Source organism: Acomys russatus, chromosome 28 (genome assembly GCF_903995435.1).
Source record: "Acomys russatus chromosome 28, mAcoRus1.1, whole genome shotgun sequence".
NCBI lineage: Eukaryota > Metazoa > Chordata > Mammalia > Rodentia > Muridae > Acomys > Acomys russatus.
The window spans coordinates 34512561-34531592 of record NC_067164.1 but is presented as its reverse complement, the minus strand read 5'-3'; the positions used below and the strand labels follow the sequence as shown (position 1 = coordinate 34531592).

General features: G+C 44.1%; 1 protein-coding gene across 1 annotated transcript in view; it reads right to left on the bottom strand.

The window, feature by feature from the left end:
- Positions 1-14134: 14134 nt before the first annotated feature.
- Positions 14135-19032, bottom strand: part of Lrig3 (leucine rich repeats and immunoglobulin like domains 3) — a 48868-nt gene continuing 43970 nt past the window's right edge. The window contains exons 16-18 of the mRNA XM_051170215.1: positions 18311-18469; positions 15695-16204; positions 14135-14477 (exon numbers count right to left, since the gene is read on the bottom strand). Of these exons, the coding sequence (XP_051026172.1) occupies positions 14233-14477; positions 15695-16204; positions 18311-18469 (914 nt within the window). The 3' untranslated portion in view covers positions 14135-14232. The remainder of the gene's footprint in view (positions 14478-15694; positions 16205-18310; positions 18470-19032) is intronic.

Genomic DNA, 19032 nt, shown 5'->3' with positions numbered 1-19032 from the left:
TACGTGTGCACTGATTTCCACACAGCCATCCTGCAGCTTCTGTAGGAGGTGCTGGGCCTGAGTGATGGTAGACCTTTATAGGGTCGAGTGGGTATTGGCAAATTTAAGAAAGGAAATACATGGGTGTACCTAAACCTCTGGCTAGAAGGCAACCACCACCAGGAGTAACTGCATGTACTGGATCATATTGTATCCACAATGCTTTAATCGGTTGCCACGATGTACCAGGCTACTATGGGTCACTGTGTATGGGGATCTTGGTTCATATGGATTTGGTTACAATGTAACTTCTGTCTGAAAAACAGTGGTAATTGGAAACAATCTTTTTGGAATTTGGGAGTTCTCTAGAAGTAGAGAATTCGTGACCTAAGAGAGATAAATTGCTAGTACCACCTGTGCTTAAAGTCACGTTAATGTACCCATGCTAGATATCATATGTTAAATGTCCCCAAAGGAACTAAGTGTTAAGGGCTTAGTTCTCAGGGTGTGGTACAACCTGGAGGTAGGGAATCTTAAACAGAAAGAATGAAGTCAAAGTATCAGTATTCAAAAAAAAAACAAACAAAAAAGGTATCACTATTCAGAGATGACTTGATAGTGTACTTAAGTGACCCCCAAAATTCCACCAGAGAACTCCTACAGCTGATAAACATCTTCAGCAAAGTGGCCAGATAAAATATTTAAAAATAAATCAGTAGCCCTCCTATATACAAACTACAATAGGACTAAGAAATCACCATAGTCATAAATAATACAAAGTCTCTTGGTGTAATTCTAACCAAGCAAGTGAAAGACTTGTATGGAAAAAGAAACTTCAAGTCTCTAAAGAAAGAAACTGAAGAAGAGAGCAGAAAATGGAAAGATCGCTTATGCTTGTGGATCAGGAGGAATAACATAGTAAAAATGGTCATTACCAAAAAGCAATTTACAGATTCAATGTGATCCCTATTTAAAAAAAAAAAAAAAAAAAAAAAAAAAAAAAAAACCGTACAATTCTTTACTGACCTTGAAATAACAATTCTCAACTTCATATGGAAAAACAAACAAACAAAAAACCCAGAATAGCTAAAACAATCCTGTACAATAAAAAAACTTTCAGAGGAATCTCCAGCCCTGATCTTAAGCTGTACTATAGAGCAACAGTAATAAAAAAAAATGACATAATACTGGCATAGAAATAAGCAGGTTGATTAATGGAATTGAACTGAAGACCCAGAAAAAAATAAAACAAAACAACCACACACCTACAGACACCTGATCTCTGACAAAGAAGCCAAATCCACACAGTGGAAAAAGGATAGCATTGTCAACAAATGGTGCTGGTCTAACTGGATGTCTACATGTAGAAAAATGCGAATAGATCCATATTTATAACCTTGCACAAAACTCAAGCCCAAGTGGATTAAAGACCTCAACATAAAGCCATATACACTAAATCTGTTAGAAGAAAAAAAGTAAGAAATAGCCTTGAACTCATTAGCACAGGAGATAACTTCCTAAACAGAACACCAATAGCTCAGGCTCTAAGATCAACAATTAATAAATGGGACCTCATGAAACTGGAAAGATTCTTCTGTAAGGCAAAGGACACTGTCAGCAAAACCAGACAAGAGCCTACAGACTCGGAAGAGATCTTCACCAACCTTACACCTGACAAAGGACTAATATCCAAAATATCTAGAAATCAAGAAATGAAACACCACCAATAATCCAATTAAAAAATGGGGTACAGAGCTAAACAGAATTTTCAGCAAAGGAACACTGAATGGATGAGAAATACTTAAAGAAATGCTCAGTGTCCTTAGTCATTAGGGAAATGCAAATCAAAAGAACTCTGAGATTCCATCTTATACCCATCATAATGGCTAAGACCAAAAACTCAAGTGTCAGCACATGGTGGCAAGGACGTGGAGCAAGGGGAACTCTTCTCCATTGCTGGTGGGAACACAAACTTTGGGCGGGGGGAGAGAGAATTTTTATTTTATCCTGCTTGGCCTTATTTTGATTCTTTTTTTTAATTTTTAATTTTATTAATTTATTCAGATTACAAATCAATTGTTATGCCATCACTTGTGTCCTCCCTCCTTCCTGTTTTCACCCTATTCCCCTCCCCTTGGTCTATGACCAAGGGGGACCTCCTCCCCCACTATATGGTCATAGGCTATCAAATCTCATCTTGGTAGCCTGCTTATTCTTTCTTGAGTGCCATCAGGCCTCACCACCAAGGGGAAGTGGTCAAATATGGAGCACCAGAGTTCATGTCAGAGTCAGTCCCCACTCTCCACATAACTGTGGAGAATGTCCTGTCCATTGGCTAGATCAGAGTAGGGGTTCGATGTTTACTACTTGTATTGTCCTTGGTTAGTGCAATAGTTTGAGCAGAATCCTCTGGAGTCCGATCCACGCATCACGATGTTCTTCTTGTAGGTTTCTAGGACCCTCTGGATCCTTCTATTTCCCCATCTCCTATATTTCTCTTACCTAGAGTCTCAGTAGGATGTCTACACATCTATCCCAATCTCTTGGTAAGTGAAGACTTTTGTGGGACATGCCTTTTGGGCTAGTGCAGTGCCCAATTATAAGTGAATATATACCATGTAAGTCTTTCTGCTTCTGGGTTAACTCACTCAGTATGATCATTTCTAGACCCATCCATTTGTTCACAAATTTTGGGATTTTCTTGTTTTTAATAGCTGAGTAGTATTTCATAGGGGAGCACAAACTTCTACGACCACTTTGGAAATCAATCTGGTACTTTCTCTGAAAAATGGGACTAGCTTTACTTCAAGACCCAGCTACAACACTCCTGGGCCTATACCTGAAAGATGGTCCACCACACAACAATGACATTTACTTAACTATGTTCATAGAAGTTTTATTCTCAATAGCCAGAATCTGGAAACAACCCAGACGTCCCTCAACTGAAGAATGGAGAAAGAAACTGTGGTACATCTACACAATGGAATACTACTCAGCTATTAAAAATAAGGAAACCTTGAAACTTGCAGGCAAATGGAGAGAATTCGAAACCATCATCCTGAGTGAAGTAACCCAGACTCAGAAAGACATGCATGGTATATACTCACTTATAAGTGGATGTTAGCCCAACATAGATGTCCTCAGAGATCCACCCAGCAGGAGGGGAACAGGACAGATTCTGGGACTTGCAGCTGGACTCTGGGCGGAGTGCGGACAGTTGTATGGAAGAATGGGGAATGGCAGGCCCAGAGGGTTTAGGATCTGGGGAATGGAAGGACCTAGAGCCAGGCGGATCTGGACCCAGGGATTCCCATACAAACTGTTGCACCAACCAAGGACAATGCATACAGTGAACCTTGACCCCCTGTTCAGATATAGCTAATGAACAGTTCATCCTCCATGGTTGTCGGGGGAGCAGAGAGAGCCTCTGACAGGAACTCTGGTGCCCCTGATTTGATTGCTTCCCCTTGGTGGGGAGGCCTGGTGGCACACAGAGGAATAGGAAGCAGGCTATCCGCATGAGTCCTGATAGGTTGTGGTCAGGCAGTGGGGGAGGAGGTCCCCTTCTGTCAGAGATCTAGGGGAGGGGAATAGGGTGGAAGAGGGAGGAAGGCAGGAAGGGGAAGATACAACTGAGGGAATAACAATCGGGATGTAATATGAATAAATTATGATAAATTAAAAAAAAAAGCAAAAAACAAAAAAGAAAGAGGCAGAGCTCAATGTTACATTACTGGGGTGTGCCCTTAAAGACTGGGGCTTCAATCCCCTTACCTCTCCTTGTTCTTAGCCATCATGAAGTGAACAGCATTCATCTACCAGGTGCTAACCACCATCGGGTAACCACCTAGCCCCCAAAGTCAAAATAGAAAGCTTGGTGATCTTTTTATCTTGCTTTCCTCTTTTTAACTTGAGTTTTAATTATTTTTTTCCAGGTATTTTTATCATGGCACTAGGAGTCTGATTAACACAACTGTCTTAGTTACGGTTTCTATTGCTACAATGAAACACCGTGACCCCTCAAAAACCCAAACCAAACAAATAAACAAAACCAACAAAACAAAACAAAACAAGCTGGATCGGAAAGGGTTTATTCAGCCTACACTCCCACATTGCTGTTCATTACCAAAGAAAGTCAGGACAGGAAGTTAGTCAGGGAAGGAACCTGGAGCTAGGAGCTAGCTGATGCTGGGCCATGGAGGAGTGCTGCTTAGTATCTTGCTCATGGTTTTCTCAGTCATCTTTTTTATAGAGCCCAGGACCACCAGTCCAGAGATGGTACCACTCACCATGGCTTGGGCCTTCCCCCATTGATTGCTAATTGAGAAAAGGCCTCTCAGCTGGATCTCATGGCGGCTTTTTCTCCACTGAGGCGCCTTCCTTTCTGATGACTCTAGCTTGTGTCAAGTTGATATACAAAACTAGCCAGTACAACCGACCCTTTGTCAACCTAACATACAAACACACCTCTATTAACCCATAGCCCTTCCTTTTTTATTCATCTCTAAGATCTCACATTGAAAACAAATAACTCACAGTCTGCAAATTCAAACATTAAATTTTCAATCTCTTTAAAATATCCACTCTCTCTAAAAATCAAAAATTTCTTTTAAAAAGTTAAAGGTCTTGCAGCTGTGGGCACCTGTAAAAATAAAAATAAATTAAGTACCTTCTTCGAAAGGAAAGAACCAGGGTACAGTCACAACCTAAACCAGGCAAAGCTAAACTCCAACAGTGAAAATAATAACTTGATGCCCACTATCTGGGACTCACTCACGATTTTGTGGGCTCCTCCAAAGGGCTTGGGTCACTTCTCCAGCTCTGTAGCGCTCATAGCTTGTCTTCTAGGCTCTGGCTGGCTCCACTCCACTGCTACTGCTGTTCCTGGTGGTCATGTGACAGGATTGGCATCTCTAAAATAATGGGGGCTTCTGCGGCAACTGGGCTGCACTTTCACCAATAGGCTCTCACAGGCGCCTTTCAGAGTGCAAAGCCTCAACTTCTCTGCATGAACTTTCCAACCTGGGCCTTCAGCTGCCACTGAGGCTGCACCTTCACCAATGGCCTCTCCTGGTCTCTCACAGTGCCGAGCCTTAGCTTTTCTCCATGACCCCTTCGTGCCTTTAAAGCCTGTACCACCTGGCTGACTCTTACACATCACCAGGTCCAACTGCCAGCATGAGATAAAACCTCGGCCAGTTCTGGAGCACAGCTTTTCTGTGCTCTTAGGGAACACCAGAAGATTTCACCTCGGTGATGCTGGTCTCCCCTTCTTCTTCTTCTTCTTCTTCTTCTTCTTCTTCTTCTTCTTCTTCTTCTTCTTCTTCTTCTTCTTCTTCTTCTTCTTGTTTTGTTTTTCGAGACAGGGTTTCTCTGTGTAGCCTTGGCTCTCCTAGACTCACTGTGTAGACTGGGCTGGCTTCAAACTCACAGCGATCCGCCTGCCCCTGCCTCCCGTGTGTGCTGGGATTAAAGGCGTGCACCCCCACCGCCTGGCTTGCTGGTCTCTTCTTAACCACCGCTGATTTCTCAGCTCCGGCTGACCAGGATCAATTGTCCCAGTAACTGAAAACTTTCACTCTAGCAGTTCTGGTCTCTTGTTAATCACAGCTGGTTGTCCTTCCCCAGCAAACCAGAATCACAGAATCTTAAACCAAAATAGCAAATGGCCCTGACAGAGTCTTTAAACTTCCCTCTGAAATTTCCCAAGCCCAGGCTCCATCCTCTGCACTGCTCTCAATGTTCTCATCCTCCAAGCTCCCACAGAACTTCCCACTGAGCTCTCACCACTCAATGGTTCTTCAAACACAGAGTTCCAAAGTCCTTCCGCAATCCTCCGCAAACCATGGTCAGGTCTGTCAAAGCCGTATCCCACTATCCTGGTGTCAGTTTGTCTTAGAGTTTCTATTACTGCAATGAAACACCTTGACCTAAAAGCAAAGCCGGGGAGGAAAGGGGCTATTCAGCTCACACTTCCACATTGCTGTTCAATCAGCAAAGCAAGTCAGGACAGAGCAGGAACCTGAAGGCAGGAGCTGATGCAGAGGCCACGGAGGGTGCTGCTTACTGGCTTGCTTCCCATGGCTTACCCAGCCTGCTTTCCTATAGAGCCCAGGCCTTCCAGCCCCCAGGGATCACTAATTGAGAAAATGCGTTACAGCTGGATCTCATGGAGGCATTTTCTCCACCGAGGCCCCTTCCTCTCTGATGACTCTAGCTTGTGTCAAATTGACACACAAAACCAGCCAATCCAACAGCATAGCAAAGTAAATGAGTGCCCCCACAATATTAACACTTTGGAAATCTGTATACAAAGACAATAACTGAAGAATACAAATTTAACTTGTTAGCCCGTAGTTTTTTTTTTTTTCCTAGAGTGTTCCTTTTTATACTTTGTCTTTTAGTGTTTATACTGTTTCACTTAAAGGTTTTGTGATCATTTTAAAATGTCCAATCCTTTTGTTGTTCGCAACCCACGTCCATGTAACCCTTGGGCACAGTTTTTATTTTAAGCCAAAGAGTCAGCATCTCATTTATCCCAAAATGGCTCCAAACTTGCTGTAGACAAGGATGAGTTTAGGCTGCTGACCTTTCACTTCTCAAGTCCTGGGTTTGCAGGCGTGCACCGTCACACGGCATTTCTGTGGTGCTGGAGTCCTAAGGCTTGGGACATCTAGACAAGCACTGTACGAACTGAGCTAATCCTGGTTCTTTCCTGGAAAACTTTGCCAGGTAGTTTGCTGCCAGAGTCACTTACTTCTGACTTCTAGACACTTGTCATTCACAGGGACTACAGTGAGGTGGGAGTGGAGTGGGCTCTCTAAAAGCATTTTTGCCTCTGCCTGGGCTAGTGAGATGCTTCATCGGGTAAAAGTGCCTTCCACCAAGCCTGATGGTAGTGGGAGTTTTGGTTTCTTTAAAAAATTCAGTTATGTAAACATGTTTTTGTTTTAATCCCAGGTGTGTGATATGGGGCTGTTTCAGATTGTCCACAGCAGCAGACTATTTGCCTCATGCCGGCGATGAGAGGGCGTGATCTTTGACAGCTGCTGATAGTTTAATTCTGGGGACTCTGAGATGGTGTGATTGCCAGAGCCCAGAGAGAGAAAGGGGCGCTCTAAGGAAGGCAGCAGTGACTGCTCCCCGCTGCTGTTCCTGGCTGCTGCTGTTGCGTTTTGAGGAGGAGAAGTTGGTGATCTCCTGACTAGGAAGATTGTTTGCCCCAAGGAACCCTAACCAGCAGGAACTACTGTAAAGAGAACCACGCCCCCCTCACCCCACTAACCTTCTTGCTCTCCTACCTGTTGCTGGGCTGTTGGAAGGGATTGGAGTGGAGAAGGGAGGAAGTGGCATAAGAAACCAAATAAAGTAGATAAACATGCAAGCTAAACACCCAATGACCTGCGCTTTATTTCTGGGATCGATACCTCATCAGCCAGCCTCCAGGCCTTCAGTGTCAGATCAGAGCTACTGAGACACTCCCGGATTTTGAGCCTCTCTGGTATGAGAGAGCGATTGTTGGCTTACTAAAACCACATGGTATAATTCAGTCTGACAAGTCATGTGTGTGTGCACATGTGTATGTGTGCACATGTGGCGTATATGAGTACGTGTGTGCATACATGAGTGTGTAGAAATGTGTGTGTGTGTTTGTGTATGTGTGTGTTGATTCGTTCTATCAGTCCTATTCCTCTAGAGTGCACCGACTAAAACAGCATCTTTCACTCTACCCAAGTTGCCAGCTTAGACAAAGCACTGTTCTCTGCAGCTTTCTGATGTGCATACCAGTTCCAGAAGTTATTGTCATTAAGATTTGCTGGGCTTTTATCTTTCATCTTACAGAACGAAGAAGCAAACTCCCCTGTGGCTACCTGTCCTGCGGTATTTCCTTATTTTTCTTGTCACATAGGATGCCTCCAGGTTGGTTGTTTCTGAGCTTCTGTATCCAGCTTTGATCCTCTCACTCTCCCTGGCGTCCGGTCTCGTCATGACTCCAGCCATTTATGACTTCCATGTGACTAAGCCGAGCCTCACAGATTTGCAGGCTTGTTTTCGTGACCTCTTAGAAGATTCATTCCTTGACATCCATTGACACATTTGTTGTTGGTGGTGGTGATGGTGGTGGTTTTCAGGTGTTTCCCCTCCTGCCTAGCTACCAGCTCCTTCTCAGTCATCTCAGATGGAGTCTTTATGGGCCATATGCTTTTGGTTGGAGAACCTCCCTAGCCCAGCCTTGGACTTCTTTTCCTTTCTTTCTCTGATTACTCCCTTAGTGAATAAGTTGATTCACAGTCTTTTCAATAGCATCTCCATGTTAATGGCTCCAGGGCTCATAAATCCTTCCTGGATTCATATACTTGACCGCCACCCTGACATTTCCAGTTGACTGTCACTCAGAACTCCTGAATCCGCCCAAAGCTGAGCTGGCATTCTATACGAGAAACATCACTGTCCTACATTGTTCCCCACCTGAGGTTAGACATCTGAGATCCCTACCATCTTTCCAGGCGACCCATTTCGCCCAACACTGTCCATTTTAGTCTGTTATCAAGATGGCGGCAGAGTTAGCGCGTGTTAAATGTAAACAGCATGTACAAGGCTGGTTTGGAAGTTGGAAGACCCAGCGCTAGCTGTGGTGAAGGTCACAGATGGCACCAAGGGGGCAGGAGCAAATGTGGAAAGGATCACAAGGCAAGACAGGAAAATGGCACAGCGACAGCCAGCCTGGCCCTTGTAGGCAACTCTCTGTGGGAACTAACAGGCCCCAGGGGAACCATCAAGTTCCCCAGTGACTCAGTTCTCTTGTACTGGGACTCACCTTTTATGGACCCACCAACCCTCTTATCATACTCAAGACCAAGCGTGCAACACACAGGACCTTGGAGACCATTTCATGCCCAACCCCTAACAATTTCACTTATCTATTTATTTTTTGTAGAAACCCGCCCTATTGCCAAACAGATTGACTCTATTTAGTGCTTGTCATGTATCGCAAACAGCTTTATGAACAAGTGCTTTCTGGTGATTTTCTCATGGTGGATCAGGAGCAAGTGGGGAAAGGAAAAAAAAAAACAACCATGCCTATGATAAAACCGCAGGCTTGGTGATGGAAAGAGGCCTGCCAGGTGAGCAACGAGGGAAAATAAAGTATTGGTGTCCAACCAGGAAGTTGAGGAATTAATTAGGAATAGATTTGAACTTATCTTAAAATACATATTCATTTGAGAATAAATATGACAGGGCTGATGAGGTAGCTTCCCAGGTAAAGGCATCGACTTTGCTGGCAAGCCTCCCATCCTAATTCTATGTCCCACCAAGCCTGTGGAAGGAGAGAACCAACTACTGTAAGTTGTCCTATGATATGCATTCCTATGCTGTAAGCAGGAGTGCAAGCACACACACGTGTACACATGCATACACACACGCACACAGCCACACACATAAATATAAAAAGAATAAATATTACAGCCATAGCATATAAAACAGCTCCTAGCTACTCAGTATGTGTTTTCTGGGGCAAGCATGAAATGCTAGACCTGCAGAAAGGCAGTTATTTAGTGAGCAGGCACTGTGCAGAGCTGGGCAAGCTGTGGGGATGGGGTGAGGACGGGGATCACCTAGTTATCCTGTAACTAGGACTTAAAGTTATCTCCCGGAGGGTTTTAACAGGGACTTGATCCATTGACATCTACTTCAGAAAGCTATTTCTGGTAACAGTGGAGACAGAGCACTGTGTAAGGTAAATATTAAGACCTGCTAAGTCTCTGCTGCGAGAGACAGATAAGAGTCCAAACTCCAGCTGCCACCATGGGATGCCAGGGCAGGCAGGAAAAAAAAAACCTTGAGAAAACTCAACAGGAATGGCGGTGACTGATGGTTAAACAGGGGAGAACCGGGGCTGGGACTGTTCTGCAACTCAGGTGGAGAACACAGATAAGCAGCTTAGGCTGCCACGCTGCTCGAGGGTCATGTGACACTTCCTGGTTGGTGGGTGAGAAAGCAAAGGTTTTAGATACAAAATCAGTGCCGGCCACAGAGGCTGACTGGGCAAGAGTATTGACATGTGGCCATGCCAGTCACCTAAGCGAGAAACTCCTACTCGCCATTGATTCTTCTGCTCATTTTTACATAACCTGGGGGAAATACACAACTATGCTCACACAGGAAGTTGAGCAACTGAGTGAGCCAGCTGCCAAATTTCAACTCCGGCTACGCCAAAAAGGCCATATATAGAAAAAGAACCAACTGCCAATGGGCTTGGGGATGTAGCTCCTACGAAGCTCTCACCTAGCTCAGTTCTGTACCTCAAAAACAAAAAACAAAAACAAAAACAAACAAACAAAAAAACACACGAAACCAAATAAGCAACAGCAAACCCAGAAAATAAAACAAAGCAACAACACTCTGTAAAACATGAACAACAACAAAATAAACCAACTTTATAAAAACCACGAGAATAACCTCATGATGATATTCGATGTTGTCTTCAAACTGGACCTAAGATTTAAGCTTGTGAAATAAATAAAACAGTCACTCATGAAGCCCAATAAAGACATATGAAACGGATAGCAGGACTGCAGCCAAAAAATCTAAGAATTAACTTGTGACAGTTGTGAACTGCTTTCATTCTTAAAAAAAAAAAAAAATCTTTAATAATGTAAATGCAACAAATGGCTGCATGAGTATTGGTTAACTCTTTTCTTCATTCATGGATATCTAACGCATGGTATGGGATTTAGGATCAGGCACTCAGATTCTCGGTATTAAGTGAAGTGAGTAGAAAAGAAAATAAACTTGAAATTTTTACGGTAAGGATGAATTTAATCAATTATGTAAAAACAAACTTTTTAAAATCAAAAGATGCTCTACCCAATAATAAATTTCATGAAGAAAACAACAACAACAACAAAAACAAAAAACAACCACACATACACACACAGAGACAAATGACCCAGATACTGGCATAATTCTGTAAATGCATGCATACAAACCCTCCAGCATATTAAAAGATTGTACCAACTGAAGTATGTCTGGGCTATTTTTAGGTCACACTTAAAGTCTCTCAGAGCCTGCTGCCATCCTTTTTGTCTTACACAGATTTTAAAAAGGCCTGTGAATAAAGAGAAGTCCCAGTCACTAGATATTTCCAGATTATTGAAATTGTCTATTCATGAAGGACCAGTCCTCTCTTTGAAGATGGACTCACCATCGTGTTATTCAATGTGTTAACAGAATGTTGTCTTTTAAAAAAAAAAAGTAAAATTTCCAAATGGTCCTATTGCCCTAGTCTAATTGTTTCAGATACCAGAACCAGGGGAGACAGAACAGTCGGCAGTGACACTTGGTTCTCAGTCTTCTGAAAAAAGAAAAAAAAAAATGGTAGCACAGCACATCTGCTGTTAACACTCTACATGTTATTTCCCTGACATTGCCAATAAGGTACAGAGGCAAGGAACACCATGCATGTAGCCATGGATGCCTACTACACTTGGGACTGTTCCAAGATCATATGTGCAATCTTGATTGCACGTAATGACTATCTTTGGAAAACAAGAAAGTTATGCTGAGAGTTATGTGTTTTAATTGAAAGTAAACCAAATCTTAGGTGGGGGGGCGGGGGAGTATGGCTCAGTGATAACACACTGGCTTAAAGCCCTGAGCTCAACACCCAACATCTCAAAAACAGAAGAAAACGGACAGACCAAGTGATTTAACGTGCATCTACCTTAGCTCTCTCTTTATGTCATGTTAGAAGAATTTAATGTCTACATATTTGCTGTTTGTGCGATAGGAAGCATCAGCACAGTGTATATTCTTTCCTTGCTGGTGTCACAGAAATTGGGTTCCCATACTTTTCCTAAACAGGTAAGATTTATATCTTATCCAGGAGTTTGACCACCCAGCATAGTAAAGTCATGTTGACGACACCAGTGTTTTCTTTTGTTAAGAAAGATTTATTTTTAGTTTATGTGGGAGTTTGCCTACAAGTATGTCTGTGCACCATGGGTGCACCTGGTGCCCATAGCACCAGAAAGAGGTCATCAGAACCCCCTGGCACTGTTGTTACACAGTTGTGAGCCACCATGTGGGTGTTGGAAATCGACCGCAGGCCTTCTGTGAGATCAGGAAGGGTTCTTCATGGCTGAGTCATCGTTCCAGGCCTGGAATCTAGTGTTTCAGCTAAAGGGGGCTGCCTTAAACATCTGTGCTCAAGTTAGGAAAAAATAACTCCTTTAAAAAAAAAAGCTCATAGTTAAGATGTCCTTGTTTGCAGGGACAGTGTAGGCAGGCAACAGTGTAGACAAAAATCACAGTAAGGTTTCAAAAATATGACAGTTTGATAAAGCCAAAACATGGGAACACACTTTTTCTAGTCACTGGTCATCCAAGGAAGGGATGCACTTCCTGTGTTTGACTCTAGGGTCTAAATAAAAGGGGGAAAACTTCCTGTGGTCCATGTTTAGGCCCCTGGCTCTCATCAGAGGAGGACACGGAGCAGGAACAGCTTTCCTCCAGCCAGCACCTCCTTTTAGACGGTTCAGCTTCTCTAACTGCTGTTTCCAGTTTGCTTCAAAACAAAACAAAACAAAACAAAACAAAACAAACAAAACAAAACAAAAAACTGCACAGGGCTGCAGTCCACACCCTCAAGCTTTGAATTTTTTTTAAAAGATTTATTTACTATTATGTATACAGACATGCTCTGTCTCATGTACACCTGCAGGCCAGAAGAGGGCATCAGATCATATTATAGATGGCTGTGAGCCACCATGTGGTTGCTGGGAATTGAACTCGGGACCTTCAGAAGAGCAGTCAATGTGTTTAACCTCTGAGCCATCTCTCCAGCCCACACTTTGAATTTTTAAAGTTAGTATGCTGCACTAACTCTTGTCATGGCAATTTACCTTGGGCCAGAGTGTTTTCTTTACATGACACACACAAGAGTTTCCTTGTTTACCTAGTTGTCATGTTTGTCTAGTTTTATCACCAGAGTCTTCAAACGGAGAAAGTTATCTCTTCTGTTGCTCGAAGCCATGTTACAGTGTTGGGAATCTTCTGTTCACTCATGTACACATGAGCCAGGCATATAATATTCTCCACTAACAATGTTTAAAACAAACAACTATGGTTGTTGGAATAACAGGTTCAATGCCTTAAATTTCAACCAAGTAAGAGCTGGCATGACAGTTAGGAAAATACGTTCATTAAAAAAAACAAAAACCAAAAAACTTCAGAATACCTTTAAAGCACTGTGCACACGCCTACCACGCCACCACGCCCATGTCACCACGCCCACTGGATCACCATGCCCACCACATCACCACGCCCACCACATCCAGTGAAGACCAGTAAGCACTGGAAAGAGCTGGATAGCCTCCCACACAGCAATTGTGGATGAAAATTGTCCTTCACTGTGATCCTTTCCACCTGCAATGAAGAGCCCTTGAGCTACCGAACAAGCCATGGTGGATGGGAAACTCCTGACGCACACACTGGGTACTAGACTACAAAGACATAAGCATCATTAAGGAAACACAGACTGTGGAATCATTTAAGCTGCAATCGTGACCAGACCGTAGCAACAGAACTCTCCCTGTTCGTGAAGTTAGACATGCGTTTCTGGTGGCTGTGAGTGACTCCTCATGGACTGTGATTGGCTGGGAACCATGTGATAGCAGTCTGCTAGCACAGCATCCGGGAAGGTGGGCTGGATGGGCCCTTTGGTGGTACTTTAATATGCTAAATATAACTTTAATTCATTTGAGATGTGATGATATCAATGAAGTAGGCCTAGAATGCATTGAAAACAGTAAAATCTATTATTGTATAAATGGGGCTTGGCACCAAATGACATGTTTTATTAAATGTAGTGTGCAAAATAGAACGAAGTGAGCTCTATTCAAAAAAGGTATAAGACGGGATTATTTAAAAGGCTTTAGTACTCATTTTCAATAAAAAGAAATCTGGCTTTATAAAAAATACATAAAATAGTCATGGATTTATACCATTAATTTACATAAGATATTTTTCATATAAAACAAAGTTATAAAATATTTTTAAAAACACATTTTTATATGAAAGTTATTTCCAGTATAAAATTTTTATAATTTTGGTTCATCTATATAAATAAAGCTTTTTTTTTTTCCTTTTTAAACTTTGTTAAGTCCATTGAAAAACACAGGGTCTGTCTCTTTAAGACAGAAGCCCAGTTGAGGTAGTATTATGGGATCTTTTCTTGGGTCCCTTCCAGTCTTATGTGTCCAGGTCACAAGGCTGGCAGTCTGGAGTCCTGTAAGTGTCTAACGTCTGTCGGTAAGTACACCTGTGATTCCCTTCCAGAAACTCTGTCCTTTGTCTCTCCTCTTCCTCCGACTCAGAGTCCAACTCTGTCGAGGAAAGTGATTTCTTATGAGAGGGCCTCGGCTGACGGTCTGGTGTTTGTGCAAAGCTCGGGAAGGCATCTTGGTGCGGTCTCCTCAGAGGTTTTCCAAAGGTACCTGGGAGAGAGGAGAACTCCGTGAGCGAACTCCATGAGCACATGGCTCCTTCCGCTAGCACGTAAATGAACACAGAAAGGGGCGAGCATATTCCTAATACACGGAGAAGCTTCTCCCTAAGTCCCTCAGCAGGTGCAGGCCTGCGCTGTGAGGAGACTGTTTACAGAGCACTGCGCGGAACACCTGCACGATGCTTAGTTAAAACCGCCAGATAAATGCATCCGTTGTCATCTTTTCTCACAGCCATTAGTAACGTTCACCACTGAACCGCGAGGCTCCTCAAGTCTGTTGGTTGAGAACTGCTCCTGGGGCCCTTGCTGGAGGATTTGTGAGCCTCTGGTTTTCCATAATATAGAATCAGTCCCACCCGAGTACAGCCAGTGGTTTTTTTCAACAGACTCTTCTTGGCCTGCCCTTTCTCCAACTGCAACAAAACACCTTCCAAATAAATTCCCTAGTTCTACAAAATATACTTCATTTTTTTTTTCCTTCAGGAAGCTATGCAAATAATCATATTGGGACAAAGGGAAAAACTTCTTAAACACTTAAGTAAAATGGTTCAGAATTCTCCTTTAAAAACAAACCAAGAACACACACACACACAAAAAAAACAGCACCAGGGCAGGTCGAGGGTTGTTTTTCCTGATTGCTTCGGCTCAGTAGAAAGAGCGCCCACTCCCTGTTCTTCCCTCCGACTGCTCCCACATATGAGACCAAAAAAATTCACACTCTACCCATGGTGCTGGCTGCTGGCTGAAGGCACTGACTTGTGCTGAGGGCACCGCAGGCCTCGGCTGAAGACGGTCTCGCTCATCTGAAGCTGGCTAGGTAGGACACCACTTTCCCAGTTTGCGTTGTGAGTTCAGCTAGGAGTCGTCAGACACACGAAACCACAACCACGCAGAGTATACAGCTCCACCCCCTCAGGCTGCCGGGACCCAAAACCACTTTTTTCCACATGGCTGACAAGCTCAGCTCCTAAGACATTTCCCAAACTCTTGTCTCATACATGCCACACACAGCATAATCCAGAAATCTCCTGGGCTTAGGCACAGATTAAATGCATCCCCCGCACACAATCCCCACCCCTGAGTGCAGTTTGGAAATGCCTGCATCTCAGAGGATATCAAAGTAACATTAGGAATGAAACCAGAGTCCCGGGCTGAGAGTTTGAGTCCAAGAGGTAAGGTAATTAATTCCCAGCATGATAAACGTACCCATGAAAGAGTTACTTGAAGTGACTGATCCTGGTTCCAGACTTGAGCTAAAATCCAAGGGGGACTTGTTTAGACACAGAGCCTGAACTGCGGGTCCCTCGTTCTGAGAGTAGGTGGGGTTCACGGGCTTTCTCGAGTGTGGCCACGGGATGCTGCCGAGGCTCCGTTCACAGGGCTCCTCTGAAGGATGAGCACAGGGGAAGCAGTCCTTCTTCATGTAGCTGGCCTCACAGTGGTCCATCAAAGCCATCCTTGGGTCAGAGCTGCAACCTTTTCGAGTTGGGATCCGCAACAGAAAGGATGGAGTTAGTTGGCACCTTGAGAAGATGCAGGAAACAGAACTGCGTTCGAGGAAGAAAACCGTACCTGGAAGATAAACTTCAAATGGATCTGAGCTGTAAAAGTTCCCCTTCAAGTACACGGGGCCCGTGGAGGCCACAAACGGGCAGAGAAACGGGTCGGGTGTAGCTTCCCCATCAGCTTCGCTGCTGTTGTCAATATGGCAGGTCCCTTTAAAAACACAAACCTCAGTCAGTGAGGCAAATGTCTCAAATGTCATTCAGCATTCTCTGATTCTGCATTTTCCATATTTAGAGATGAAAACTTGGTTATGATGTAATTTAAGAGGCAGGGGGAGGGGAGCAACTGGACTTAAAATGGTCCATTTACAGCCAGGGCTATAAATGTTTCAATTTGGGGTCCACCACTTCAGGGCAGCTGGAGAGAGGCCTGAGCAGCCATTGAGCCAGCTGTGCCAACCTTGTTGCCAGCCCGGTTGGTGTTTTCAGGGAAGGGGATCTATATCTGCAGCCACGGTTCGACCTCTCAGAACTATTGCTTTCCTGTTAAACATCACGGCTGACCAGAACCAAGCATTGACATTTGCCTAGTAACCTCTTGGTGTCCTACCTCAAAGCTGAGTCAAAAACCAAAGCAAACCAAACTGTCTCAGAGTAGTTCAATTAAACAGCATGGACTGATCCAACAGCAGTGGGCATGGCTGTGAGAGGAGAGGGCCTTGTTGGAGTTGCTATGGAGGCAGAGGATGTGGCCTAGGGGAGAACCCCAGTTCTGACCCTTCAGGTTCCTTCTCACAAGTTCTCAACTAGCCTCGTTACACCGCGCTGAGGTTGGGTCTCTGTTTGCCAACATCCACACTCCATGCTTGGATCTTCTCTCTCTGTACCTGCTCTTACTGTCCTGCCAAGCACTTCTTCATAGCCTGCCTCCTTCTTTCCTTCCTTCCTTCCTTCCTTCCTCCCTCCCTTTCTGTAATTATTTGTCTCACCCTTGACTAAACTCTGAAGCTGAAAACAAGCAGGCCTTACCCAGTCCGGTACAGAGCAAATACAAACACTTAGTGAGGGCTTGTGGTAAAAGATAAAATGACAGGCGTGAATAGCCCCAGCAGTGTATCACACACGGAGTCCATGGTAAGTGCCAAATACTATGTATGCAGCTCTCCATCTTCACCGTAAACCACCCATCTGGGAGGTGCCACAAGTGCCTGTGTACCCCAGGAAAGGGTCTGGGTGGAGATGCTGCTCCATCCCCAGCCTCGGGTACATAAGACACCTGCAGGTAACATCAGCTCCCTGCCTAGCCTGTAAGCCATCCGGCCTCTGACCCTAGGCAAGCAATGCCAACAGAGGACATGCCTAACCAGGAACATGCACAATGTAAGGGAGGTGTGACTGGCCTCAGAGAAACAAAGTTCAGTCTAATTTGCTTACCATCTTTTATCATTAAAAAGGGGGTGCTTTTCAAAAACTTAAGAAAGGCTCAGAGGTTAAGAGCACTGGCTGCTCTTCCAAAGGTCCTGAGTTCGATTCCCAGCAACCACATGGTGGCTCACAACCATCTACAATGAGATCTGGTGCCCTCTTCTGGTGTGCAGGAGCACATTTGGGCAGAATACTATATAAATTATAAATAAATAAATCTTTTAAACAAAGAATTTAAGAAAGGATATAAAGTGTGTGTGTGTGTGTGTGTGTGTGTGTGTGTGTGTGTGTGTGTGTGTGTGTGTGTGTAAAAATAAAAGATCAGATCCCCCTGGAGGTGAAATGACAGGCAGTTCTGAGCCACTGGGAACCAAACCAAAGTCTTCTGCAGGAGTAAGTGCTCTTAACAGCTGAACCACCTCTCCAGGCTACTGACCCTGGAATTCTATAGGGCTTGCCATGAAACTGTAGGTTGCTTCTGACAGTACAGCCAACTGTCCTCGGTATTAACTCCTCCAGTCAATGAGCACGGGAGATCTTTCCATTTTCTACAGTCTCTTTGTTGTGTTTCTAAAGTTTTACTTGTGTTGGTCTTTTGCTTTCTTGTTTAAGATTTATTCTCTGAGGGGTGATCCTCTTTCTCTGACAATTCACTCACTGAGTGTCTGTCCAAAGCATGTAGTCTTTAATAAAACTTTAATATCCATTCTGGAAAAGCAGACAGTGGGGGAGGGGGGATATGGATGGGGTAGGAGAGGGGGAGGGAGGATTGTAGCTTTGCTAGTGATTTTGGGCCAGGCCCCCACCACTGTTTTCAACTTCTTCTGTGAATTAGTATTACACCCAGGACTTCCCTGTGACAGCAAATCAACAGGACATCTCAGGCACTCACCAGCTCCCTCATGTTGTGGTAAGAAAAATCCGGCTCCTGAAGAAGTAACGAACTGGTGGTGGCTTCCACTTTCTGACGAGACGTACCCATCCTGTCTGTCAGCTAACGTTCCCTGAGATGACAAATAACTAGGGATATCGGCTGGCAAATTGGTCTCATCTGTAAGCAAACAACAGCATTCCCGTCAGCAGCCTTGCCCCCACGGCTTCTGGCACACGCAGTACAGTGCAGACGGTTCTGATGTCTGCAACATCAGCAAGGAAAGATCTGCTCTGGAAAAGCCAGGAAGGGCACATGATGGCTTTTCAGCTCTGGAACACTAGTTAGTTTTTTACAGTGTTTGCCAGGAAACACACACCCCTACCCAAATTTCAAAACCAGATTTTCAGTAGTCAATGACTCTAAAACATGAACCCGGGCCCTTGGCCACTCTCCATTTCATCAATAGCCGACTTTGCAGTCAATCCGCATACACACAACGGAGAATGAGGCAGCCAGCCCACAGGTGGCTCTGGCCTCCCTAGGTCCATCCGGGAGAAGGGCTATTTCACTCTATGCTTGGATTTTATCTCAGCCTTCTGGATATCCTGATGAGGTTTTAAAACAAAGATTAATCTTTGTGCATTGGCACTATTTCAGGCTTGGGGTGTAATTTTTAGCTAAGCATATTCCTGCAGCTCGCAGCCAATGAGTCAGCCCTCTGAAACAGACCCAGTCTGGGA